The sequence below is a fragment of the Marmota monax genome, unplaced genomic scaffold (genome assembly GCF_021218885.2).
Source record: "Marmota monax isolate L192 unplaced genomic scaffold, Marmota_monax_Labrador192_F-V1.1 WCK01_AAM20220418_F8-fsc00008, whole genome shotgun sequence".
NCBI lineage: Eukaryota > Metazoa > Chordata > Mammalia > Rodentia > Sciuridae > Marmota > Marmota monax.
The window spans coordinates 16,036,795-16,063,807 of record NW_026694432.1 but is presented as its reverse complement, the minus strand read 5'-3'; the positions used below and the strand labels follow the sequence as shown (position 1 = coordinate 16,063,807).

The 27,013-nt window shown below is 40.5% G+C and overlaps 2 protein-coding genes and 1 non-coding gene across 6 annotated transcripts in view; 2 read left to right on the top strand and 1 right to left on the bottom strand.

The window, feature by feature from the left end:
• The window catches only part of Rbbp4 (RB binding protein 4, chromatin remodeling factor), a 19,632-nt gene extending 12,051 nt beyond the window's left edge, over nucleotides 1–7,581 (top strand). For 2 of the 3 annotated variants that reach the window (XM_046468971.2, XM_058570939.1), the window contains exons 9-12: nucleotides 238–314; nucleotides 543–600; nucleotides 815–925; nucleotides 5,800–7,581. In XM_046468971.2, the coding sequence (XP_046324927.1) occupies nucleotides 238–314; nucleotides 543–600; nucleotides 815–925; nucleotides 5,800–5,865 (312 nt within the window). In that variant the 3' untranslated portion in view covers nucleotides 5,866–7,581. The remainder of the gene's footprint in view (nucleotides 1–237; nucleotides 315–542; nucleotides 601–814; nucleotides 926–5,799) is intronic. The other variant, XR_009224328.1, reaches the window with a different exon arrangement.
• On the top strand, nucleotides 5,651–5,723 carry Trnas-cga (transfer RNA serine (anticodon CGA)). The gene has a single exon. It is a non-coding gene; the product is annotated as a tRNA-Ser (tRNA).
• On the bottom strand, nucleotides 6,481–27,013 carry Sync (syncoilin, intermediate filament protein). 2 transcript variants are annotated; one of them, XM_046468961.2, is made up of 5 exons: nucleotides 26,864–27,011; nucleotides 20,254–21,433; nucleotides 9,376–9,500; nucleotides 9,134–9,210; nucleotides 6,481–7,918 (listed from the first exon to the last, which is right to left on the bottom strand). In XM_046468961.2, exons 1-5 carry the CDS (start codon nucleotides 26,914–26,916, stop codon nucleotides 7,908–7,910), a joined length of 1,446 nt encoding a protein of 481 aa, XP_046324917.1. In that variant the 5' UTR covers nucleotides 26,917–27,011; the 3' UTR covers nucleotides 6,481–7,907. The 2 variants fall into 2 exon arrangements, with proteins under 2 accessions (XP_046324917.1, XP_046324918.1); XM_046468962.2 differs by lacking the exon at nucleotides 9,134–9,210 and having other exon boundaries at nucleotides 26,864–27,013.

Genomic DNA, 27,013 nt, shown 5'->3' with positions numbered 1-27,013 from the left:
TAAAAACAGGTATTGCGTTCATCTACAACTAAAAATAAAAATATAACATGAAATAGAAGAGAAGTTGATGTCTTAGGTCTATTAATGTATTTTAATAAAAAATTAGATCTGTCATTTTTAACTAATGTTTAATACTTTTGATTCCTTTTTACAAAATCTTTAAATTGTTAACTTTAGAGAGTGTGTGTGTGTGTTTTCCTAATTCATGTCTTTTCTGTTTCCTTCATTCTTGTATAGGTTCAATGGTCACCTCACAATGAGACTATTCTGGCTTCTAGTGGTACTGATCGTAGACTGAATGTCTGGGATTTAAGGTAAGTCTTGTATTAGTTACTCTCTTTGTGAAGTTTTTTTTGTTTGTTTGTTTGTTTGTTTTACTTAGTTATACATGACAATGCAATGATCTTGACATATCATACGTTTGAATCAGATGGGATATAATTTCTCATTTTTCTAGTCTTTGTGAAGTTATATTTACACTTTCCCAAGGTAGTTACTTGGGGAAAATCTTTTTAACTTCTAAAATTATCTTTTTGTGCTAGTAAAATTGGAGAAGAACAATCCCCAGAAGATGCAGAAGATGGCCCACCAGAATTATTGGTATGTTATAACCAGTAAACAATATTGAAATAATCTGTAACTTCTTTTTTAATAACTTTATTTTTATGTGGTACTGAGAACTGAACTCAGTGCCTCACGTGTGCTGGGTAAGCAGTCTACCACTGAGCCATGACCCCAGCCTGTAACTTCTTTTAATCGTTTGTAATTTAATGTCTTCTTTCTCATTTCATATCTGTTTTCTTCCCTGTTATAGTTTATTCATGGTGGTCACACTGCCAAGATATCTGATTTCTCCTGGAATCCCAATGAACCTTGGGTGATTTGTTCTGTATCAGAAGACAATATCATGCAAGTGTGGCAAATGGTAAGTGTTTGGTCTTTGGGGGTGAGAATTTAGATAAATACTATTTCATATTTTATACTTAATGTGACTGCCATCCATTTGGTTTACTCCCAATGTGATGTTAGTGATTATATGCACATTGTCCTTTTCATAACTAATTTTTTTTAATACCTTTGTTTTATTTTTATGTGGTGCTGAGGATCAAATCCAGGGCCTCACGTACTAGGCAAGCGCTCTACTGCTGAGCCACAGCTTCAGCCCCTCTTAACTATTCTTTACCTTCATCTGATGGCCCTACTGGTTATTTTTAAACTCAACCAAATAAAACTGATCTTTTCTTCACTCTCCTTAGTCCCCTTTCTTCCTCCTCAATCCTTTTTTCTGACTAGTGTCCGTGTCTTGTTCAGCTAACCAGACTTGAATCCTAGGAGTCTTCATCTGTTCACCTGTCAGTCTAGTTAACTTAACAGATTTCATAAATTTCAGAGCACTTAATTTAATAAAAAATAATCAGTGTGCATAAGGCCCTGGGTTCAGTCCCCAGGACCCAGTGGTTTAAAAGAAAAAACTCATGTTTGGGGTGTAACTCAGTGGTAGAACATATGCTTAACGTGAGTAAGGCACTGGTTCAGTCCCAGCACTAAAACTATGATAGCTGAATTCATGGCACATACCTGTAATCCCAACTTCTCGGGATGCTGAGGCAGAAGGATTGTAAGTTTGAGGCCAGCCTAGGCAAGATCCTTTCTCAAAGTTTAAAAAATAAAAGAAAAAGAGCTAGGGATGTGGCTCAGTGGTAAGAGAACCCCTGGGTTTAATTCCCAGTACCACCAAATAAATAAATAATGACTAATGTCTAAATATAGTAGTAGTATAAGAAATTGTCACATTCTTCCTGGGCATGGTATCTCAAATCTATAGTCCCAGTACTTGTGGAGACTAGGGCAGGAGGATCACAATTTGGAGATCAGCCTGGGCAATTTAGTGGAACTGGGTCTCAAAAAGGCCACTAAAGGGAAAAAAATACATTCTGGATTGTTATACAACATTGTGTTCTTCATGCCACTGAACTATACAAATAAAACAACTAGGATGATAATTTTGTTATGTATTTTACCGCTTTTTTATCTTTTTTTTTTTTTTAATGGAAGTATGATAAATGAAATCAATTCCAAGAGTCTTTTTGTGTCTAGGTAGATCTAGAGCTAGGAAGAAACTCTAGAGGAAAAAGTTTTTGTTGTTCTTTTATCAGAGTACACAGTTTTTATTTTAGCTTGTTCACATAGTCTCCAATTTAGTCCATCATTCCAAACTCAACCCCATTTACTTTGCTATTTGGTAAAATATGGTAGGATGAACTCTGGATTGGAAGTAAAGTCATTTGTTATTTTTGTTTTTGTTTTTTATTTATTTATTTTTACATTTGTTCCAATAAGTTGTACATGACAGTAGAATGCATTTTGACACATACATAAATGGAACAACTTCTTATTCCACTGGCTGTACATGGTACAAAGTCACACCAGTAGTGTATATAAGGTATACACTATATATAAAGTGTATAATGTACGTGGGGAATAATGTGTATCTCATTCTACCATCTTTCCCATCCCCGCAGCCCCACCCCTCCCCTTGCTCCCCTCTGAAAATCCAAAGTTCCTTCATTCTTCCCTACCTACTCCCACTATGGATCATCATGCACTTATCAGAGGAAACATTTGGCATTTGTTTGGGGGGTGGGGACTGGCTTGTTCCACTTAGAACAATATTCTGTAGTTCCATCCATTTCTCTGCAAATGCCATCATGTCATTCTTCTTTAAGACTGAATAATATTCCATTATGTATATGTAGCACATTTTCTTTATCTATTCATCTGTTGAAGGGCATCTAGGTTGGTTCCATAGTTTAGCTATTGTGAATTGAGCTGCTATAAATATAGATGTGGCTGCATCACTGTGGTTTGCCAATTTTAAGTCCTTTGGGTATAAACTGAGGAGTTGGGATAGCTGGGTTAGAGGAAAGTTTTTGAGTCAACCATGAGAAAGAACATTTTAATAAGTAGAACTTGCCTAAAATGGATAGTACTATTAAAGATATGATAGTGTGTATGGCCTTTGAAATTAAATTGTACTACCTCTGTACTTATGAATATTGTGTATCAAAAAGAAGTAAGGTTAAATAGGAAAAAGGCAGATCAAAGAACCACATGATAGTATCCTTCATATTAATATTTTGTGTCTCTAGTTCTGTGTTTAATTGTGTATAACTACGGCTGCCCCCTCCATATCGGTGAATTAAAACAGCCACGGATTTAAAATATTTTTTTTTAAATTGTGTATGTACTGAACATGTACAAAATTTTTTCTTTGACATTATTCCCTAAATAACATAATAATCTCTGTATGCACAGCCTTTATATTAGAAATTGTAATCTAGAGAAGGCTTAAGATCTACAGGTAGATGTGCATAGATTATATGCTAATATTATGTCATTTTATATAACTGATTTAAGCACCAAGATATTTTGGCAGCCTGTCGGGGATGGCTGTTGTTCTGGAAGCAATCCCCCTCAGGATACTAAGAGACAACTCTGTTTAGGAGGCTGTTTCCACTGGGTGTGGTAGTACCCAACTGTAATTTCAGTAGCGTGGGAGGCAGGCCCACATTCAAGGCCAGCCTCAGCAACTTATCAAGGCCTTCTCTCAAAACTAGGGGCTGGGTTTGTTGTTCAGCGGTAGAGCGCTCACCTAGCACGTATGAGGCCCTGGGTTCCATCCTCAGCACCATAAAAGTAAATAAAGGTATTTTTTTTTTAAAGCATTAAAAAAAATAAAAATGGTTGAAGATGTAGCTCAGTAGTAAAACCCTCCTGGGTTCAATCCTCAGCACACCTCCCCACCCCCCAAGACTGCCACATGTGTTCAATATATCGAGTTAGGCAGTACTTGATTTTTTTTCATAATGTTCTATATTGTATTTTTTACAATAAGGATGTTTGAAATGTATCACCAAAATCTACCTTAACCTCTTTGTAATACATCCATTCAAAATTAACATAAAAACTTTAAAGAGTTCTGGTGGGAAAGTGAAATGGGTTGCCGTAGGTAGACTATCATTTGAAAGTATATTGGTAGTAGTTGGGGAAATGTTTAGGAGATAGAACTACATCTCCTCCAAGGCCTAGAACGTCTTCCATTCTCAAATGTTACTTTAATTACCTTTTTAGAAATGTGATATAATAAAAAGTAAATATTTCATCTTTGTCTCATTTCTTAGCATAATTCCTAAGAAATGCTTGGAATATTCAAAGTGGTAACTGTCTTTTTGCTCAAGACACTGAATAACAAGACAACCTTTAGACCACACCTGGGTTTGTGATGTAAAGGTGAGGTTGGTGGAGCCTCTAAATATCCTCATAAGCTAGTCATCAGAAAGACCAAACAGTAGATTAAGTATTTGGAACTTTTTAGCTCCCGCTTACTAGCCAGGGGACTAGGGAAATCTGGAGACTGAACTCGTAATTTGATGAGCTTCCAGGTTAGTAGATATATTGACATGCTGGGAGAGTGGCATGCCCAGGGACTTAATGGAATTTTTGAGCCTACTCCGCGCTTTGTCCTATTCATCTCTTTCATTTGGTTCTCTGTTAAGTGCTTTATAATAAACACTGATACAAAGCAAAAGTGGAACTGGGGCTATACATCAGCCCTAGTATGCATGAGGCCCTGAGTTTCATCCCCCGCACTAGGGAGAAAAATAACAAACTCAGAGTTCTGTGAATCATTTTAGCAAATTATCAAACCATGTATGTGGGTGTCATGCAGAACTTTTTTTTTTATTTGAGAACAGGACAGTCTTATGGGACTGAACCTTAAACCTGTTGAGTGATGCTAACCTTGGATAGTTAGTATTAGAATTGGAAAGACCAGTTTTTTAAAAACGAATCAAGATTTGGACATAAGATCTTTTTAGGTGAATTTTTCTTTATTTGTCTACAGGTTATTAGTCAGTGGTTTTTGCTACACTCAAAGAGTTGTGCATCCATCACCACAACCAATTTTATAACATTTTCATCAACCCAAAAAGAAACCCTATACCCATAAGCCATCGCTTCTATATTTCCATAGTTCTCACACACACAATTTGCCTGAAGCCACCAATCCGTTTACTGTATGAATTAGGCTATTTGGAACACATTAAAAATGGGGTCATACAATGTGAGTGGCTTTTTATTGTCAAGTAATATTCTATTTTAAAGATATATAATTTTTCCATTCATCATTTGGTGGACACTTGGCTTGTATTTACTTTGGGGCTATTAATATCTGATGAGAGGACTCAAGAATGTTGGTTATCAAGATAAGCAGTATCCAAACTTTTTTTGTGGGAATGTCCTAATCCAGGGACCTTTGACCAGCTGCCTATTTTAGAGGAATGCAGCCATACCCACTCTTTGATTGATGCACATTACAGATTCTTTAGAGCTGCAGTTACCCAGCAATGGCAGAGTCAAATAATTAGAAATCTTCACTTGAAATAATAGCCTTGGGGGGCTGGGGATGTGGCTCAAGCGGTAACGCGCTCACCTGGCATGCGTGCGGCCCGGGTTCAATCCTCAGCACCACATACAAAGATGTGTCCACCAAAAACTAAAAAATAAATATTAAAAAATTTTTCTCTCTCTCTCTAAAAAAAAAAAAAAGAAAGAAAAGAAAACAAAAAAAAAGAAATAATAGTCTTGGGCTGGGGATATAGCTCAGTTGGTAGAGTGTTTGCCTCGAATGCACAAGGCCATGGGTTCAATCCCCAGCACCACCAAAAGAAAGAGAGAGGGAGAGAAAGAAAGAATAGCCTTCATGTTTACTAAATATCCGTTTTTTCTTGTTTTTGCCAGGCAGAGAACATCTATAATGATGAAGATCCTGAAGGAAGTGTGGATCCTGAAGGACAAGGATCTTAGATATGTCTGCACTTGTGATTTTAGACTCCCCTTTTTTCCCTCTCAACCCTGAGATTGATTTAACACTGGTTTTGAGAGACTTTGTTCAGCTATCCCTCTATATAGGTACCACCAACAATTGCTATTAGCCCAAACAGTGGGTGTTTTCTAAATATTAACTGGGATACTTTATTCAGCAAAGCCAGACTTATTTAAATTTTGTTCATGAATTTTCTAGTAACAAACCCGGGTCTAAAGTAGCTACAGAAAGGGGAATATTATGTGTGGTTATTTTTCTTCTTAAGCTATATCCCCAAGTTTTTTGGACTCATTTAAGTAAAAGCTAGAGTGAGTAAGGAATAGAGCCAAGTGAGGTAGGTGTCTGAGCCATGAAGTATAAATACCGCAAGATGTCATTTTTATTCAGGAATTAGGGGAGATTCAAGTCATATAGATTCCTACTCTAAAATCTTCACACCTGACTTTCCAGGATGCACATTTTCCTATGTAGACCAGTCTCCTCTTGATTTCTACAGTTAAGTCAAAACTACATGTTCCTCCTTTCCCATATATTTTTGCTTGTTAGTGTATTTCTTGAGCTATTTTCATATTATTCCTTACCTTTATGTGAAATGGTTTTTGTTTTTTTGTTCTTTTTTTTTTTTTTTTTTTAACTTGGGACCACCAAGTTGTAAAGATGTATGTTTTTACCTGACAGTTGTACCACGGGTATACTGTCAAGTTGAGAAGAGTGAATTGATAGCTTGTATGTTTTTAAAATTAAATTAATCCTTGATAAGAGTTGCTTTTTTTTTTTTTTTTTTTTTTTTAGGAGTTGGTCCTTGACCACTAGTTTGATACTATCTGCATTTTGGGTGACCTGTTTTATCAGCAGGCCTATTATTCCCATGACTAACTGTGTAAGTGCTTATAATGGAATAAATTGCTTTTCTACATAGCCCTATGCCAATGGGTTTTATTTAGTTCATAACATCCATCAAACACCCATCCCCTGGCTATCAAGAGTAGAATTAAATATAATAGGCCAAGAGCTATAGAAAAGAGCTTTACTCCTTCCTAGGGAAAAGTGCAAGACATAAAACACAGAACTAGAGGTATACAGACTAATGTGCAATAAAATGACATCTTTTTGAAGTCTGACCCCAGAGAACAACACAGACTCTAAAAATTTTTCAAAGGCAGTGTGGTTTAAGGCAGAATTTAAATTTGGGAAAGGTATTTAAGGCTTATCTCACAGGGTTGCCTCTCCCTAGTATGTTTTTCACTGGAGGTTGTACTTAGAGGTTAGAAACAACAGGTTCTAAAATCCTTTATCACCAAATGCCAAAACAAGATAACATGCCGATTCTTTCCAGTCACTTAGTTTTGTTTTGGCGGAATAGACCCCAAAACTCTAAAGGTCTTTGGGAAATCTGAAATCTTACACCATGAGGTTCAAATCTGGATGGGTTCCTTTTCTCCAAGTCAGTTATTTCAGAGTATAGTGAAAATTATTTTGACACAATTTTTAAGAATATACCATGTGAATATGTATAGCCCTTAAAAAGTAAACTATATAAGAGGATTCATTTAAAATCTAACACTCATGGCACAAAAGAATTCTAACTGTAAACCCACATAAGGAAAATCAGTTGCCTTTTTGACCCCAGTTTTGTTCCAAACATGTTTTTGGTTTGGGTAAACATAAGGCAAAATACATTTTTCACAATACTTCAAGATGTGTCCATACGTTCATCATTTACTCTGCATGTGAGGGTTGCTGCTGGCAGATAAAAGGCATTTTTCCATTCCTCAGTGTATTGAGATCAGTATCAGTAGCCTACAAAATAGGATCCAGCTAAAAGTTGACTGGTGTTCTGCTTCCAGCCACTCCTAAAATCTTTTTACACAGTTCAGCCAATATTTGCAATTTCCACAGGTGAATTGCTCATCAAATTCTGGTACTCTCGTCGGTTTGGGAAGAAGTGTGTCAAGAGGGTATTCAGTGATCCTTTGCTAATAAGTTTTTTTTGTTTCTGGGTTACAGATTTGGCCATACATTTCTAAACAGCCCCTGTAAGGTTAAGGAAAAGAAAAAGAATAAGTTTATACTTTCTGCAACTTGAAATGCTACCATTAGAAATATTGAACTTCTAAAGTTAGTTTATACAGGCTATGTTGACAAATATTGCCCTAGCAAATATTTAGAAGCCTCATATTTGCCAAACAACGAATGGTTATCTATATGATGGTGAAGACTGGGGTAGTTAAAATTTCTCTCAGGAATACTTCACATGAGTATTTTCCTCCCTCTTCCCAGTCCTGGGGAATTGAACTCAGAGGGGCCACATCCCTGGCCTTATTTTGAGACAGGGCCTTAGTACATTGCTGAGACTGGCCTCAAACTTTGGATACTCCTAACTCCTACCTCAGCCTCCTGAGCCACTGGGATTACAGGCACATGCCACTGTACCTGGCCACTTTCGTTTCTTTAGAAATGAGCATTATCTTTTTTTTCCTGTTCATACAGAGGTATTTGACAGATCATTGCCCCCAATTTGTAGTTAATCCAACAATAAGCATAATTATATCTAGATAAGACACAGTAAAAGTCCTAGAAAGTAAAGAGCATTGGCTCCAATAGTTACTTGTGATTTTGTATCCAAGATATAAGTTTAAGTAGGAAATAAATGGAAGAAATGGGTATTGATACAGTACACAACTGACAGACTTTTTAAGGGAATTTAGACTTTATGTATATAAAGAATAAGGACATGTTATAAGATACCAGGGGTCTGGAATAATTCATTATTAAGAAAAATACTTTCAGTTTTGCTAGGCCCTGTCTGTGAAATACAGCTTTATGACTTACTTAATTTAGCCCTGTTGTTGGCCACCTTTGTCATGGTCTGAATTTGATAGCACAGCTGCCTTCTGATTTATACTGGGGAAACTGAACAGGAGGTGTGGGTGGGGTAGGGTAAAGAACTGAGAATGCTCAGAGCCTAGGTGTTTTATCTGTTTACAGATTTCCTAATGGTAATTAGGTAATATTAGGGGTGGGGAAAAAAAGACAATAATTAGTATTGTTAGAAAAGCAGAAACAAGGGGCTGGGGATGTGGCTCAAGCGGTAACGCGCTCGCCTGGCATGCGTGCGGCCCGGGTTCGATCCTCAGCACCACATACAGACAAAGATGTTGTGTCAGCCGAGAACTAAAAAATAAATATTAAAAAGAAAAAGAAAAGCAGAAACAACACAAATACCACTCTATCACCCACAAAGATCACCTTGAGACTGTGTCTCGATTCCACCTGCCTGAGAAGTGGGAGCATCAGCCTGTTCCAGGCTCTTGGGAAGCATAGCCCTTTAAAAAGAGAGAGCCATTTTCCATCTGTTCCTGGATGAGCACAATTTGAAAATCATTTCCCAAATCATTTCTTGTTTTCTACCGTGAAGTGAAATTTTTCCTGAGCCTTCCCCCTCCCCTCAACTAATGTTAGATGAGATTTGAGTGGCAGCAAAAACTGACTTATAAGTTGAGAGCTCTTCAGCAAGACTGATCCTTAGCTGCTCCATCTGTTTGTTCTTCTGTTGCTGGAGTTGCACTCCACTTCTTAATTGCCTCTGTCGTTCTTCCATTTCCTCCAGCTGTTCCTGCATGGAAAGGCCAAGAATATTTCTAATGAGCCAACAAAAATTTGATGTTACTCATCATAGTTTATAAATCACTTTCTTGTACATTGTTTAATCTTCACAGCAGTGTTGAGACTTGTATCATCTTGATAGTAAAAGTTAGGCAACTTAAGATCAAATAGGTTGTATTTTAACATAGTGAACTGCTTTTGAAAATGGTGGCTTGACTGAGGGTGGTAGCTCATGCCTCTAATCCCCAGCCCCTCAGGAGGTGAGGCAGAAGGATTAAGAATTCAAGGCCCCAGCAACTGGCTGACATTCTTAAAATTTTTTCCTCTAACTACTTTTCCTTTTAGGAACCTATTAAAGTTTATTTTTATCTTTGTAAAGGCTTAAAGGACATTAAGGATTTATCTGTACTTCCTTCATAAATTGTTTACCAGATTTCAGGTTTTAAAGATTATTTCAATACTGAAACCAAATTCAACATTTGTATGAGGAAAAAATAATGTGTGTGTAGATTTTTTTTTTTTTTAATGCTGCGGCCTTGCATGGCGGCACATACCTGTAAAACCCAGAGGCTAGGAGGCTGAGAGGTAGAAGGAGCAAGTTGAGAGTCAACCTCAGCAATTTAGCAAGGTTCTAAGCAACTTGGACCCTGTCTTAAAATAAAAAGGGTAGTTCTGGGGATCAAACCCAGGGCCTTGTACATGCTAGGTAAGTGCTACTTCTTAGCTACATCTCCAGCCTTGTTCAAAAGTTCTAAGTTGGGCCAGCTGTGGTGGCACATGCCTGTAATGTAGATACTCAGAAGATCCCAAGTTTAAGGCCAGCCTGAGAACTTAGCAAGATCCTGTCTTAAAGGATCTTTTTGTTGTTGTTGTTTCTTAATTAAGAAAAAATAGGAGCTGGTCCTACTTTAACTCAGGTTAAGCACCCCTGGGTTTGATCCAGAGTAATGGAAAAAAAGTTCTAAGTTGGAAAATGTGATACTATGCCTAGGAGGAGTCCCTTCAGCCCTCAAGATAAGTGTCCACTTCCCTTTCTGCCAAGAACAGTCTGAGGTGCATTCTATAAATTGTCCCTGCCTCAGATTAATGCCTGGAAAGGCAGTAAGGCAGATGTCAGGCAAATAAGTCATTGGCTTAGCTGGTAACTGGCTTGGAACCTTAAAGCCCTGGGGGAGGGAAAGGGTGTTGACATGGAAAGGTATATTGTAAAGGGGCAGACTGAAGAATACTAAATAGGAATCCAGTTGGGGCACATGCTATTATTAGAGGGATCTAAATAAACTGTTCTGAGACAGCCTTGAATACTGCACCTATGGTACATGAATCTTCATTTGATGATTTTGCTGAATCTCAGCTTTTGTCAGCACTATCAAAGGCTGTTTCTTTTACTACCCCACCATGCCTGGGCACAACTCTAAAAAGATGCAACCTTACCAACCAAGTGTCATCTAAAGGGAGCCATCTTTACACTACTGCCCTGATTTACCACGCCTCATTACCTAGTAAATCTATTGGTGAGACAGAAATATGTGGTTGTGAAAGCAGTCTGTACCATCAGAAATTAGCTCTAACAGACTGGAACAGCCTCACTGAAATGAATCCATATAGTGGCAGTGAGGACTGTCTTCAGTTTTAATCCTATGTAATATGCTGCTAGCTGGGCATGGTGGTGCATACCTGTAATCCCAGCAAAAGGGGGCTGAGGTAGAATGTAAGTTCAAGGCCAGCTTCAGCAAATTAGTGAGAGAACCCTGTCCAAAATTAAATAAAATTGTTATCTCAAAATCCTAAAGCTTTCCATTTTATTTAGGGGCATTCAGACCCTTTGGTTTGAACCTACATTACTTTTTTTTTTTTTGGGGGGGGGGGGTGTAAATTACCAAGGCTGGGCTTAGATTTTGTAATCCTCTTGCCCCAGCCTCCAACATAGCTGGGTGTGGTGGGGCACACCTGTAATCTCCTGGATCCATTCTTACATGAGAATATTTTTCTCTCACCTTGAGCTGTCCAATAGGGAAGCCACTAATATGTGATTGAGTATTTGAAATATAGCTAGTCTGAATTGAGCTGTGCTGTGGATGTAAATAAAACAGATTTCTAAGAATAATAGTAAAATATGTTGAAGTAAGTACATTTTTATGTTGGATTAATTTCATCTTTTTTTCGGGGTAGGTAGGGGGGAATACTGGGGATTGAACCCCAAGGGCGTTTTGTTACTGAGTTGCATTCTAGCCCCCTCCCCCTCTTTTTTTGGTTCCAGGAGTGCTTTACCACTGAGCCACATCCCCAGCCCTTTTTTTATATTTTAGAGACAGGGTCTTGCTGAGTTGCTTAGGACTTCGCTAAGTTGCTCAAGCTGGCTTTGAATCCAAGTTTCTCCTGCACCACTGGGATTACAGGTATGCATCCCCTCACCCGGTTATACCCAACCGCCTTTTTTATTTTTTAGTTTTGAGACAGGATCTTTTCATATGAGTTGCTGAGTCTTGCCCCGAACTTATTATTTTGCCTCAACCTCCCAAATTGCTGGGATTGAATGTGTGAGCCACCATATTTGGCTTCACATGTTTCTTACATTTTTAATGTGGCCATTAGAAAAAATGACACTATAGTTTGCGTGTCAGTTGGTAATGCCTTTGCTCCTTGCTACTTATCACCAAGACAGCTTGACTCATTCTCTGCCTTCCCCTGCCTACACTTTACCCATTATCTGAGGATTAGTACGTGTCTAATTAATTAATTAGTAGCCCCCAAACCAAATCTGACAAAGGTGTACTTTCTTTTGGCAGTATTCCTAATAGTTTCTACGTAGGTACTTACTCAAGCTGAAGACAGAGAAGATACATTCTCTATCTCAGGAGAGGGGCATGGATAGAACAATGGTAACATGTAATAGGTGCTTTGAAAACAAAAAGGGCAGGGCTGGGGATGTGGCTCAAGTGGTAACGCACTCGCCTAGCATGTGTGAGGCACTGGGTTTGATTCTCGGCACCACATAAAAATATTGTATCCACCTAAAATAAAAAAAATAAATATTTTTTTTTTTAAAAAGGGCATCTGTTGCACAATAAGAATTATTAGGGGACTGAGATTGTGGCTCAGCAGTAGAGCGCTTGCCTATCACGGGCAGGGCCTACCATGTGTGAGTCACTGGGTTCAATTTTAGCACCACATATAAACAAAACAAAGGTCCATCAACAATTAATAAATAAAATGAAGGTATTGTGGGGCTGGGGTTGTGGCTCAAGTGGTATCGCGCTGGCCTGGCATGTGCGAGGTACTGGGTTCAATCCTCAGCACCACATAAAAATAAGTAAAGGTATTGTGTCCACCTAAAACAAAAAAAAATAAAAAAAATTTTTTTAAGGGGCTGGGGATGTGGCTCAAGCGGTAGCGCGCTCGCCTGGTGTGCGTGCGGCCCGGGTTTGATCCTCAGCACCACATACCAACAAAGATGTGTCCGCCAAAAGCTAAAATGAATATTAAAAAATTTAAAAAAAAATTTTTTTTAAATAAAGGTATTGTGTCTGTCCATCTACACCTAAAAAAATAAATATTTCAAAAACAATTATTAGGGAGGGGCTGAGGCTGTAGCTCAATGGCAGAGTGCTTGCCTTGTACATGTGAGGCACTGGGTTTGATCTTCAACACCACATAAAAGCAAACTAAAGGCATGCTGTCCATCTACAACTACAAAATTTTATATATATATATGGGAAAACAGGACGAATCAGACAAGGGCTTAAAGAAGAGTAAGAATTAGGTAACAGGCTGGCATGTGTGAAGCACTGGGTTTGATCTCAGCACTACATATAAAAAGTAAATAAGGGTCCAAAAAGAATTAGGTAATGAATAGGCTAAGGCAGGAGGATTGCAAGTTTGATGTCAGCCTCACAAGTTGGCCAGCTGACTCAAAATTGAAAAAGAAAAGCCAGGGGATATAGCCCAGTGTTCAATCCCTTGTACCACTACCACCAAAAAAAAAAAGGTACCAGGCATGAAATTGTGGGAAATGTGGTGTCTCACTGGAACTGCAGGTGATTTAGGGATGGCTAAAACACAAGGTGGTTGTGAGAGGGTGAAAGAAAATGTGGCCGTGGCTTTTAGCATCTGCCCCCTTATTACATTGCCTTTTTTTTTTGGTAACCCATGTGTAACTCCCAAATCTGATTGTAGGTTCTTATGTCTTACCACATCTAGTGCCCTACGTTTGTTGGTATGAAATATGCCGATGGTAAATATATTCCATATTAAAGCAGTGACTAAACTAAAAACTTTGATATCATCCTCAGCAAATCTCCAATCCCACCTACTGCAAGCTGTCACCAAATCCTACCAGTTTGACCTCAAAAACCTCCATATTCTCTCATAAGATCTAAGTGGTCTTTCCACACTCTCAACTTACCATCCAAAGTGCTGCCTCAGGAGTGCATATAGCTGTGCAAGAGTTTTGTAGATACTAATTTATTAGCTCACTCCTTGCAACCTTATGATTTGATAGATTAATCCCATTTTATATGTGAGGGAGCTGAACCACAGAGCTTAAGCATCTAGTTTCCCAGTTAGTTATTGAGCCAGGATTTGCTGTTAACTTAAGAGTTCATACTCCTGCAACTCCATTTTTATCATTCAGAGATGGCAGGCTCTTTCTACAGAAAAACTGATGGTGGAAGGCCAGGCAGGGGCCAAACAAGTGCCCTTGCTACTCTTTCACCTATTGTGTATAAAATAAAGTGCTGGGGGAGTAGCTCAATGATAAGAGTGCTTACCTAGTAAAATTTGTTTTTTGAAAGGGTCTGCCTTCAAAGAAAATCTTTTTACACTCTGATCCCAGTCTGCCTCCCCAGCTTCATGCGTACTACTTGATTTCTTTGTGATTCAGCCACACTGAGCTCACTTCCCAAAACAAAGTGTCCTTTTGCATCTCTTTGCTTTGGTATGAACTGTTCCCTCTGTCTAGAATACCGTTCCCTACCTTCTCAATGACTTCTTCAAGGCGCAGCTCTGAAGAATTCATTGAGTGTGGACTTGGGCCAAATTGCTCAGGGTTACATCCTCACTGCATCACTCACAAGCTGAATAACCCTGGACAAAGGACTTCAGTGTCCCCTCCATTTTATAATTTTCCAAATACTTCACATCTCCCTAATAGAGGTATAAGTAAATGATTGGCTATTACTAATCTTCTGTAAAATTTCTCCTTTTTTTCCACAGGCAGGAGTAAGCATACCTGTTGTCATTGATAAAGTGCTTTATTCCCACAACAGTTAACACTGTTTGTCACATTGAAGTGTATCATTTCATTGATTTCACTAAGATTTTCACTTTTTTTTTCTTCTGGTACTGATGATGGAACTCAAAGGCACTTTTACCACTGAGCAACATTCCCTGCTCTTTTTTTTTTTTTTTCATTTTGAGATGATCTTATTAAGTTTCCCAGGTTGGACTTGAATTTGCCATTCTCCTGCCTCAGCCTTCCAAAACTTTGGGATTTCAGGAAAGTCCTTCCAAGACTCACATTTTAACATCTTGAAATTAATGCTTAGGTTTTATGAAATGTATTACTTTTATCTGGTATCCCTCATGAACTGCAAATTCTAAGAGCACAGTCTAAGAATTAAAGGGGCACCGTTGAAAAGTAATCAGATGAAAATAGGAAAAACTTTGACAAATACATTTTAGAAAGCCATTTCAAAAAGAAGAATTAGGTCCTTCAAACCCTGATTCCTGTTTAACTTATGTATAAGTGATAGCAGAAACTCACATCAAGGGTATGTGTCATTTAACTCTCCTTAGAAAGCTGAACAGATCATGAGATATGAACCAAACCCAGTAAAGTGTTGGAAATCACTGGGGAAAATAACTGGTGCTATGTCAAAAAACTAAAGCAGAAAATTCCCATTTTATGGCATCACCATCTTAGTTATCCTTGCTTGAAACTCTAGCCTCCTCTTTGACGTCTCATCAAATCACCAAGTTTATTTGGCAATTGTTATTTATTGGTACTGAGGATTGAATTCAAGGGTGCTCTACACTGAGCCACACCCCCAGTCCTTTTTATTTTGTGACAGGGTCTCACTAAATTGCCCAGGTTGGCCTAAAACTTGTGATCTTCCTGCTTCAGCCACCAAGTCACTGGGATTGGTGGGATTACAGGTGCCTAGCTATAGTTGTTCTGGAAACCCCCTTTTAGTCCCACCACCATTGCACCATTGGTTATAATCTCACCTAGAATAGCTTCCTTTTTTTGGTACTGGGAATTGAACTCAGGGAGATACTCGACCACTGAGCCCCATCCTCACCCCTACTTTGTATTTTATTTAGAGACAGGGTTTCACTGAGTTACTTAGTGCCTCACCACTGGGATTACAGCTAGCTTTTTTTTTTTTTTTAAGACTTTATTATTATTGTGTGTGTTGCTGAGGATTGAACCCAGGGCCTTCTGCATGCAAGGCAAGCACTCTACCAACTAAGCTAGATCCCCAGCCCTACAATAACTTCTTAGTAGCCTCCTTTGCCCTTGGTCTGGCCCATTTTCACACTGCCACCAGTACTTTCTAATAGTAGAGAATGATATATGTTACTCCTAATTAAAAGCCTTTAATTAAAAAATAAATAAAAGTCTTTAATTATGCAACTGGCTACTGAATAAAATCCAGATGATTAGTTTGGGTTTCAGAGTCCTGTACCAGCAGTTTGGGAGGCTGAGGCAGGAGGATGGCAAGTTTGAGGCCTGTATCAAAAAAAGAGGACGGGGAGCTGGAGTTGTGATTCAGCGGTAGAGCACTTGCCTGGCATATGTGAGGCCCTGGGTTCAATCCTCAGCACCGCATATAAATAAATAAATAAATGATCCATTTACAACTAAAAAAAAAAGAGAACTGGGGATATAATTTGGTGGTAGAGCACCCCTGGGTTCAATCCCCAGTACCATAAAATTTTTTTAAATAAACTTCAAGGTACTCCAACCCAACCTACCTTCACAATTCACCTTAACAACGGCTTTTCACCTTTTACCTGCAGCCAAGATACTAATTATATTTTGGATATTTAGGGTTAGATAAAATGTTAAAACTTCTAGGCATGGGCTGGGGATGTGGCTCAAGCGGTAGCGCGCTCGCCTGGCATGCGTGCGGCCCGGGTTCGATCCTCAGCACCACATACAAACAAAGATGTTGTGTCCACTGAAAACTAAAAAAATAAATAAATATTTAAAAAAAAAAAAAAAAAAACTTCTAGGCTCAGTGGTTTATGCCTGTAATCCCAGCAACTCAAAAGACTGAGTTAGGAAGATCACAAGATCAAGGCAAGCCTGGACAACTTCTCGAGACTATGTCTCAAAAAAGGACTGGGTGGCGCACCCCTGTAATCTTAGCAGCTCAGGAGGCCGAGGCAGGAGGATCACAAGTTCAAAGCCAGCCTCGGCAAAAGCAAGGCACTAAGCAACTCAGTGAGACCCTGTCTCTAATAAAATACCAAAAAAAAAAAAAAAAAAAAGGACTGGGGTAAAGTGTCCCTAAGTTCAACCCCCCAGTAGCCCCCTACCTTTTACCTCCAAAAAGTGTATGTATTTATATATATATATATATATATATATATACACACACACACACACACACACACACACACATTTTTAAACTTCTTTCACCTATTTTTCTTTTTTAATATAGTTACTAGAAATTTAAAATATATATGTGATTTGCATTATATTTCCACTGGACAACACAGGTCTAAATTCTTCCTACAATTCATAGCTCAAATTCCACCTTTTTCCATGATGAGTTCTCTAATTTAACTCTGTAGCTAAAAATATCCCATAGTCCTCTTACTTGCACATCTCTTATATCCATTACTTTTTACCCTGAGTTACAATTATTAACATAATATCTACTTGAGTTTTAGTTGTTAAGGACAGTACTTAGGCTGAATAAATAATTGCCCTTTCACTAGCATTGTGAACCAATAAAAAAAATCAACTTCTCTCTCTCCCCCTCTGTCCTCCTCCCTCCCTCTCTCCCTCTCTCCCCCTCTCTCCCCCTCTTTCTCTCTCTCCTCACCCCCTTCCCACCCGCTTCCCTAAAAAAAAAAAAAATCAATGTGGGTACTGGGTGAGTGAGTGAGTGTTTGATGAATAATTTTAAAACATCCATCTGGGTACAGTGACGCACACCTATAATCCCAGCGACTGGGGGAGACTGAGGCAGGAGGATTGCAAGTTTGAGGTGAGCCTCAGCAATTTAGTAAAACTCTGTCTCAAAAATAAGAAGGGCTGGGGATGTAGCTCAATGGTAATCACTCGGGTTCAATCCCTAGTACCCTACTCCCCACAAAGAAAGGAATATACCCAATGCATGACCAAACCCCATTGTTTTCATAATACAGACACAGAAACCTGGACAAAATATTTAATCAAGTGAGTGCAGCCATTTTCAATAGAGGACATGTTCCCTTAAGGATACACCAAAATCTCCAGGAAGGCATAAAGTGTTTGGCTTTGGTTTGGCAGTCTGGGGGTTGAACCCCGGACCTCACACATAGGCAAAGTGTTCTGCCACTGAAATGTATCATAGTTCTTTTCATTTATTTTGAGCCAGTTGCAATGGCACACACCTGTAATCCCAGCAACTTGGGAGGCTGAGGCAGGAGGGTCACAAATTCAAAACCAGCCTCAGCAAAAGTGAGGCACAAAGCAACACAGTGAGACCCTGTCTCTAAATAAAATACAAAATAGGGGCTGGGTATGTGGCTCAGTGGTACAGCAGTCCTGAGTTCAATCCCCAGTACCTTAAAAAAAAAACAAAAAAACAAAACTTTATTTTGAGACAGGGTCTCCCTAAATGGCTCAGGCTGGCCTGGAACATGTGGTTCTCTTGCCTCAGCCTCCAGAATCACTGGGTTTGTAGGTGTATGCCTCCATACCTGGCATAAAGTTTATTCAAAGAAGTGCATATTTCAAGAGACAAAAATACTGCTCTGACTGGAAAATTGAGATTACTGGTGAAATAAAATTTGATGTAATTTTCTGTAAACTATATAATAAAATGTTGTTAAATATGAAAAAAAAAATACTGCTCTGAAAGACCCCATACAGCCAACCACAGTGTCACATGTCTATAATCCTAACAGTGACTTGGGAGGTTGTGACAGAGGAATCACAAGTTCAATGCTATCTGCAGCAATTTAGCAAGACCCTATCTCAAAATTAACAAAAAAGACTTGGGGCTGTTTCTCCCTCTGGAATTGGCCCACATTTTCCCTTGAATGTATATTCCTTGCTTTACCCCAAACCACCTCACAGCCCATATTTACCCTAGAAGTACCCTCTGCTTTCCTAAATAAACCTCTAAGTTGTAATGTGGTAATGCATGCCTATAATTGTAGCAACTCAGGAGGAGGAGGCAGGAGGATAACAAGTTTGAGGCCAGCCTCAGCAATTTAGTAAGGCCCTAAGCAACTTAGCGAGACCCTGTCTCAAATTAGAACTGGATTAGAATGGCTCATATTTAATCAGAAATAACTTGAATACAAGGGAGATGGTGACACGCACAGAAAAGGAAAACAAGGAATAGAGATTTATAGATTTCATCCCAGTCTATAGACTGAACAAAACAACTACAACTGACCAACTATAACTCAGTGATAAAGCATCCCTACCCCTGGATTCAATTCCCAGTACAATTTTTTTTTTAAATAAAAAGTTTCTTGTTTATGTCTTTGGGGGGAAAAAAGCAGGGGAGGGGAGAACTGGGAATGTAGCTCAGGAGTAAAGCATCCCTGCATGGGTTCAATCCCCAGTACCAAAAGAAAAATTGAAAAAGCCCCACACAGCTGGGCACAGTTGCAGATCCCTATAATCCTAGCTATTTGGGAAGATGAGGCAGGTGAATGCCAAATTAGAAGCCAGCCTGAGAAATTCAGCAAGACCTTGCCTCTTCAAAATAAATACAAAGTCCCACAACAAAGTCTCATAGTGCTCAGCAACACCTAACTCAACACTTACCTGATGTGTCCTGAGCCCTGAGTAGCACACAATATAGAGGTAAGTTAAACACCACCGCTACCTTCCCAAAGCCCACAGTCTATGGGAAAGGCAGACGTAATTGTTTATTCACTTAGTATTTATATTCCACTGTTCTAAAAAGGGATTAGAACTGGCTCACACTTAATCAGAAATAACTTGAATACGAGGGAGACGGTGACATGCACAAAAAAGGAAAAAAAGGAATAGAGATTTATAGATTTTATCCCAGTCTAAAGACTGAAGAGCTTTAAGGTAGAGGTTGGATGGATGGGACTTAAGGGTGGAGAGGAGGGATGAATTCATTCCATCTGGCCTCATTCCCTCCAGCTCTCCACATACCCAAGTGTGACTCACTCACTATTCAGTTAGAATTAGAAAAAGAAACCTAGGAAGGAGCACTGAAATACTTGGGGTGGGGTTGGGTTGGGTTGGTTCAAATACAGCATCAGTCTCCTCATCTAAAAGATGAGAATGCTTGTAGTATTAATGTAAAGATCAAATGAGACAGTTGGTGTGAAAATGCTGTGTGAACTAAAAGAGTGCAAGTAATTTCAGCTCCTAACACAGGCCTGACTGAAGGAGGTGAATGAAGAATGGAGTCAAGACATGAGTGAATGGCCCCAGAGAATGCATTGTTCTTCCTACACAGGATAGTATCCTCCAAGCCCAAAGACATTAGATTCTGACCACCCTCTCCTTCCTGGTAGAAGACCTCTCTTCCTTTCACAACCAGTGGGCCTACCTTGTACTGCTGCACTTCTTCATCTCGTTTTTGCTTCACAAGTGTGATCTGGTCCTCCAGGTTCCTGTTTTGCAGGTGGAGCTGCCGGGCCTCTGCTTGTAGGGGTCTCAGAGCCTCCTTCATCTCCTGGATCTCAGCCTGGGTTTTCTGCAGAGCTTTGGTCCCTGCTTCTTTCCTCTCCAGGAGCCGCAGCAGTTGAGGTTCATACTCTTCCTCCAGGCCCTGGCGGTTCTCTGCCATGAGATTTTCAAACTGGGCAGACAGCCGGCGGCTTTCTTGGATAAAGTGCCCATCCCTTTGGTTTGGGGGTGCTTCTAGTTGTTGCCTTAACTGCGCCTTCTGCTTCTGATAGGCATCCCGGAGTTGGACCAGTTCCTCCGAGAGCTGGGCTGCCCTAGTAGTTAGCACTTCCCGGAAATCAGCAAACTGAGCCACATCCTGCTGGCGGCACTCCAGCTGGTACTGGTAGGCCACACATTCCTTGGTCACCTTGAACAATTTCTGTTTGACCAGTCGGATCTCCTCCCTGAGCCCATCCCTCTCCAGCTCTGCCTGGGCATGCAGCTTGTAGGCAGCCAGGATGTCCTGATGGATTTGCTGTACCTCCTGCAGAGCTGGTTCACGGAGCAGCACAAGTTCATGGATGAGCTGATCCCGCTCCTCTTCCAGCTGGGCCACTGCTTGCACACACTGCTGGAAACGGCCCTCTAGCAGTTCCAGGTCTGCCATGCTTAGGTTGTCCTCTGTGCTGGGGCTTAACCCTGCTCTGAGGCTCTCCTCAGGGCAACATTTCTCTTCTTTTGCCAGCATCTCTCCATCACAAACAATCAGCCCTGGGCTGGGACTCTTTGCTGGCTCTGCAGTCTGCTCCACAAACTGTATCTCATCTGGCTTCACAGTCTCTTCCACATACTCTTCTGGACTTGCAAGCTCTTCCACATACAGTGTCTCCTCTGGCTGCCTGGGCTCCTCAATATAAAGCGTCTCCTCTGGCTTCTCTGTTTCTTCTACGTAGAGCGGTGTCTCTTCAAAGTCTCCTGTGTCATCAAGGTAAAGAATGTCTTCTAGGTTCACAGTTCCCTCCGAAGATAGTGTAACTTCTGGGTTCACAGTCTTGGACTCATTCCAGGATTCAGGATTCTCTTCTTGAAGAGGAGAATTGGACTCTGCTCTTGTTTCTCTGCAAAATAAATTATTTATTTAAAGTGAAAGGGGAGCTGTAGTTATAGCTCAATGGTAGAGTGCTTGCCTAGAACATGTGAGACACTAGGTTTGATCCTCAGCACCACATTAAAATAAATAAAATAAAGGTATTGTGACTATCTACAACTAAAAAATATTTTTAAAATAAATAAATAAAAATAAAGTGAGGGCTGGGGATATAGTCAGTTGGTAGACTGCTTGCCTCGCATGTACAAGGCCCTGCATTTAATCCCCAGCACCACAAATAAATTAATTAATTAATAAAGTGAAAGGGTTCCAAATATGGTAGGATGGTTTTTGACAGAACCATCAGCCACAGGTCAATTTTTTAATGTTTTTATTAGTGCATTATAATATACATAGTAGTGGGAATCATTTTGACATTATCATACATGCATGAAATATAATTTGCTCCATTTGAGTCCCCAGTGCTTCCTCTTTCCCTCCCCTCCTCCCTCTCCCTATTCCCCTTCCTTTACTGGTCTTCCTTGTATTCATTTTTTGTTCTTTTAATTGCTGCTTTATAGATATACATAAAGATGAAATTCACTGTGGAACATTCATATATGTACAGTAGAAGACAGGAAATAATGGAGATCAGAGCCAAAATTAATGAAATTGAGAATAAAAAAAAATAATACAATCAGTGCAACAAAGGGTTAGTTCTGTGAAACGATAAATTCCCTTATCTGGTCCCTTCCCTCTATTGATCTACCCCCTCCACATATAGGGTCCATTGTTTTGATCCCCTCATAGCATCCCCTCAAAGTCACTACCTCATCTCTTTTACATAATTTAAAGGAGAGGAAACTCACACTTGAGCCTCTACTATAATTGATACTAAGATTGATTAATCCTTAGCCAAACTATCCAGAAGAGAGAAGACCCAAATCAACAAATTAGAGATGAAAAGGGAGATATCACCACAGACACTTCTGTAATCCAGAAGATCATTAGAAATCATTTTGAAAATTTATACGCCAATAAATTGGAAAATCTATAAGACATTGACAAATCTCTAGACAAATATGAGCTGCTCAAATTGAATCAGGAAAATAGAGAAAACCTAAACAGATCAATATCAAATGAGATTGAAGCAGCAACTAAAAGTTGTGGCTCAGAGGTAGAGCACTCACCTACATGCATGAGGTACTGGGTTTGATCCTCAGCGCCACATAAAAATAAAGATATTGGGTTCACCTGTAACTTTAAAAAAAAAAAAAAGTCTTCCAGGACTGGGGCTGGTACAGCACCTGCCTAGCATGTGTGAGGCACTGGATTTGATCCTCAGCACCACATGTAAAAATAAATCAATCAAATAAAGCTGTGTATCCATATACAAGTAAAAAAAAATATTTGAAAACAAAGTCTTCCAACAAAGAAAAGCCCAGGACAAGATGGATTCTCAGCTGAGATCTACTAGATTTTTAAAAATATATATATTGTTTTAGTTGCAGATGGACACAATACATTTATTTTTTAAAAAAATATTTATTTCTTAGGTGTAGATGGACTCAACACAATGCTTTTATTTTTATGTGGTGCTGAGGATCGAACCTGGTCCCGCCGGTGCTAGGCAAGCACTCTACCAATGAGCCACAATCCAAGCCCCACAATACATTTATTTTATTTATTTATATGTGGTGCTGAGGATGAAACCCAGTGCCTCACACATGCTAGGCAAGTGCTTTACCACTGAGCCACAGCCCCAACCCTGAGATCTACCAGACTTTTAAAGAAGAACTAACACCAGTCTTCCTCAAAAAGGAGGGCACAGTCCTAAAAACAATTATGAAGCCAATATAATCCAAGTATTAAAACCAGACAAAGTCGCATCAAGGAAAGAAAACTAAAGACCAATATTCCTGATAGAATAACACAGAAACCAAAGACATAGACTCCAGCAGATTCTCAAATCAAGGCTCCTTTTCCTGTATTGATCTGGTGCCTCTGCACACACAGTCCATTGTTTTGATTCCCTAAAAGCACCCCCTCAAAGTCACTGTCTCATCTGTTTACATAACTTCAAAGACAAGAAACTTACACCTGAGCCTCTACTATGTGCTTCATAGTAGAGTAAAATTCTAATGTTGAAGTAGAAACTTCTTTCTTGCAATACTTGCCTGCTGGACTTGATTCTCCCTTTGGAATCAGACAATTCTGCTTTTCCACGTATGTTCTTTGAACACTTAAAGATAACTAACTCAGAGGCTAGGGAGATAGCCCAGTGGTCAAGCATGTACTTGGCATGCGCAAAGCCCCATAGGTTCAATCCCTAACACCAAAAAATAAAAAGATAACTAATTTACCTTTCAATTACTGCATACATGCCAAAGTTTCCTCTGCCCTCCTTATTTGAATCACTTCCTCTGACCAGGCTCCATATTGTTACTATCCCTTGAGGATGAGTATTAAAAGCAGTAGGTGTGGCCGGATGTGGTGGCACTCACCTGTAATCCCAGTGGTTTGGGAGGCTGAGGTAGGAGGATTGGGAGTTCCAAGCTAGCCTCAGCAACTTAGGCCCTAAACAACTAAGAAAGACCCCTGTCTCTAAATAAAATATTTTTAAAAGGGTTGGGGATGCGGTTTAGTGGTTGAGCGTACCTGGATTCGATCCCCTATACAAAAAAAAAAAAAAAAAAAAGTCCATAGACACTAAAATCCTATTGAGGCAGCCAAGATTTCCTTAGAATATAGGGCAGCTCCATCATATTCTCCCTGTCCCCACCTCTGGTACTAGGGATTGAACCCAGGGTGTTTCACCACTGAGTTACATCCCCAACCCTTTTTATTTTTAGACAGGGTCTTGCTAAATTGATAGGCTGGCTGTGAATTTGCAATCCTCCTGCCTCAGCTGCCCTACTTGCTGAGATTACAGGCATGTGCCACCACACTCAGCTATACCAACCTTCTAATGGCTTCTTCCCTGTCCTCACCTAATGTATTCTCTACAGGGCCACAGTTCACTTGCTACACCCTAATGTTGCTCCACTTCACAATTTCATGTGGCTCCAACCTACCTTTTTTAGCCTCAGCTCACATTACTCCTGCAACCCACCCCATGCCTGACAACCCAGAACATGTGTTAACTTTTCACACTTCCCACTCTGAGCCCACAATGACTGAAGGATCCAATGGCTGAGAAATGCAGCTTCTCAAACACCACCTGCCTAGAGAACAGCCCTGTACTACACAGAAAGGTCAAGCTCCTGGCGCCAGTAAGACACACCTGCTCAGTCAGCCAGGCCCACTCTGCTACTCAACAGAGACCTGCTTTCCCAGCCAATGGCCCTCCCATCATGCTCCTGCTGAGGCCTCCATCTTGGAATGATTTAACCACATTCAAGGTACAATTCTAAGCATTTTACATGAGTACTTTCTTTAAAAACAAACAAACAAACAAAAAAACATATTTTTAGTTGTAGGTGGACATAATATCTTTTTTAAAAAAAAAAAAAACATTTATTTTTTTAGTTTTTAGGTGGACATAATATCTCTATTTTACATTTATGTGGTGCTGAGGATTGAACTCAGTGCCTCATGCATGGTAGGCAAGTGCTTTACCACTGAGCCACAATCCCAGTCCTGGACACAATATCTTTATTTTATTTTTATGTGGTGCTGAGGATTGAACCCAGTGCCTCATGCATACTAGGAGAGCGCTCTACCTCTGAGCCACAACCTTAGCCCCATGAATACTTTCTTATAGAATATTCCTCTATTATCCCCATTGTATAGATGAAGAAGCTGAAGCACAAAGAAAAAGAGGAACTCACTGGAAGTTCCACAATTCATACAAGTGGCAGACAGGCCTAAAGAAGGCCACAGTACTTACCACTCTCTGCCTAGCATAGGTGTGATGTCTGGAAGAAATAAATGTGGTATGGCACATATAATAGGGCTTGGAACATAGTGGTCAAAAACAACTATCTTAGGGCTGGGGTGTGGCTCAGGGATAGAGTGCTTGCCTAGCATGCACTGACGCTCTGGGTTGAATTCCCAGCACCAAAAAGGAAAAAAAGAAAAGAAAAGAAAGGAAAGCTTTCTATTTACTGAAATTTCTATTCATCTTTCAAGACTTGCTCAAACTCTTATCTCCTCTGGGAAGTTATTTCCCAAACAAGATCCACCTAGGTCCTCACAACACTGAATGCAGCTCATCTTGCGCGCAGTTCTTTGCATTACAGAAGTGCATGTGTCTGTCTCACTGATAGTGAATTTCCTAAAAACAGTTATATTCTCCTTCCCAGGAGTGGGGTCCTTAAAAGGAAGGCAAGAAGAAATGACTGATCTTCAAAGAGGAAACTTACCCAAGGTCAAGTGGTAAAGCTGGAGTAGAACCCAGGCTTCCTGACTCTCTGGCCATGCTGTCACTCCACCCAGGGTACCAGATGCTGTGCTCACACAGCTGCCTCTACTAAGCAGGGCAAGAAGCACATTATGGGAGACTAAGGGGAGAGGGATGAGTTTGGCCAGGACCCCTGACCTCAGGCTTTCTTGAGCCCAGGCAGTCTGCTTCTGCCACTCTATCCCTGTTCCCAGACGACTCCAGCAGCTCCCTAACACTGTCTGTTCCTCAGGAATTTGGCTGGGAGTGTGTGTGTGACACTGTGCAGGCAAGAATACATCTATTTGACTCTGTGTACACCTCTATGTGTACACAGCAGTACAGGCGATTGAACGTGATCCACATGAGGAATGTGACTGTGGAGGGATGTCAAGAGTATGTATTTGTACCTCCACCTTCTTGGTACACTGGAAAATCCCAGGGCTACAGCCTGAGGTGGAGCAAAAATACTCCCCACTCATTCCCAAACCCCTTGGCCACAGGTCCCTTCCCCTAACCAGTGGTAAGCTAACAATGTGGACAGAGTAGCAGCTGTCCCTTCTAGTCCCTGCCCAGCCAGAACCCTCCTGCTGCTCCAGGGCAAATAGACCCTCCCCACCCCCATCCCAATTAGACAGGAGAGAACAAGCTGCCGACCAGACTTTTTAACTTCAAATTGGCAAATGCCCAACCTTGCACCAAGTGGCTTCACCCAGCGAATCCACAACTGGTTGCCCCAGTTGACATTCCCAGTTGACATTTGGAGTTGAGGAATGACAGAAAACGAGTATTGTCTTTGGATACATGGGCAGGTTGATTTTGAGCAGATTATAGCCCGAAAGGGTTAATTCTCACGCGCCCTTGGGAGGGGGAGGGGGATTATAAAAAGCTACTGATCAAGGAAGGTCCCGTGACCCCGAGTCAGAGCTCCCCATCTCCCTTGGATGAGCGGCTCCGCCCCGTGCCCCACCCCGGCTGGACCACTACCCCCAGCCTGGTGAAGGGGCTGCGGGTGGGGGAAGGGAATACGTCCAACACCCCCTCCCCAAAGGGGAGGCGATACAAGCCTGGACGTCCTACCTCGCGGCCTGGGCGGCGCCGTCCCCGCCGCGCCGGAGCTCCGGGCTGGCCATGGCTGCGCGACCCCGGGCTCAGCGGGCGCGTTATTAATAGCCGGCCCCGCCGGCCGCTGCTCAGGCGCCCGCGCCCGCCGCACTGCCAGCTGCAGCC

Coding starts and splice junctions, on each gene's coding strand:
- Sync (XM_046468961.2), bottom strand. CDS start 26,916: ATGGCCAGCCCGGAGCTCCGGCGCGGCGGGGACGGCGCCGCCCAGGCC. Junction 21,434..26,863: donor GGCGCCGCCCAGGCCGCGAG/GTAGGACGTCCA, acceptor TTTATTTTGCAG/AGAAACAAGAGCAGAGTCCA. Junction 9,501..20,253: donor AAGAAGTGCAGCAGTACAAG/GTAGGCCCACTG, acceptor CTTTCCATGCAG/GAACAGCTGGAGGAAATGGA.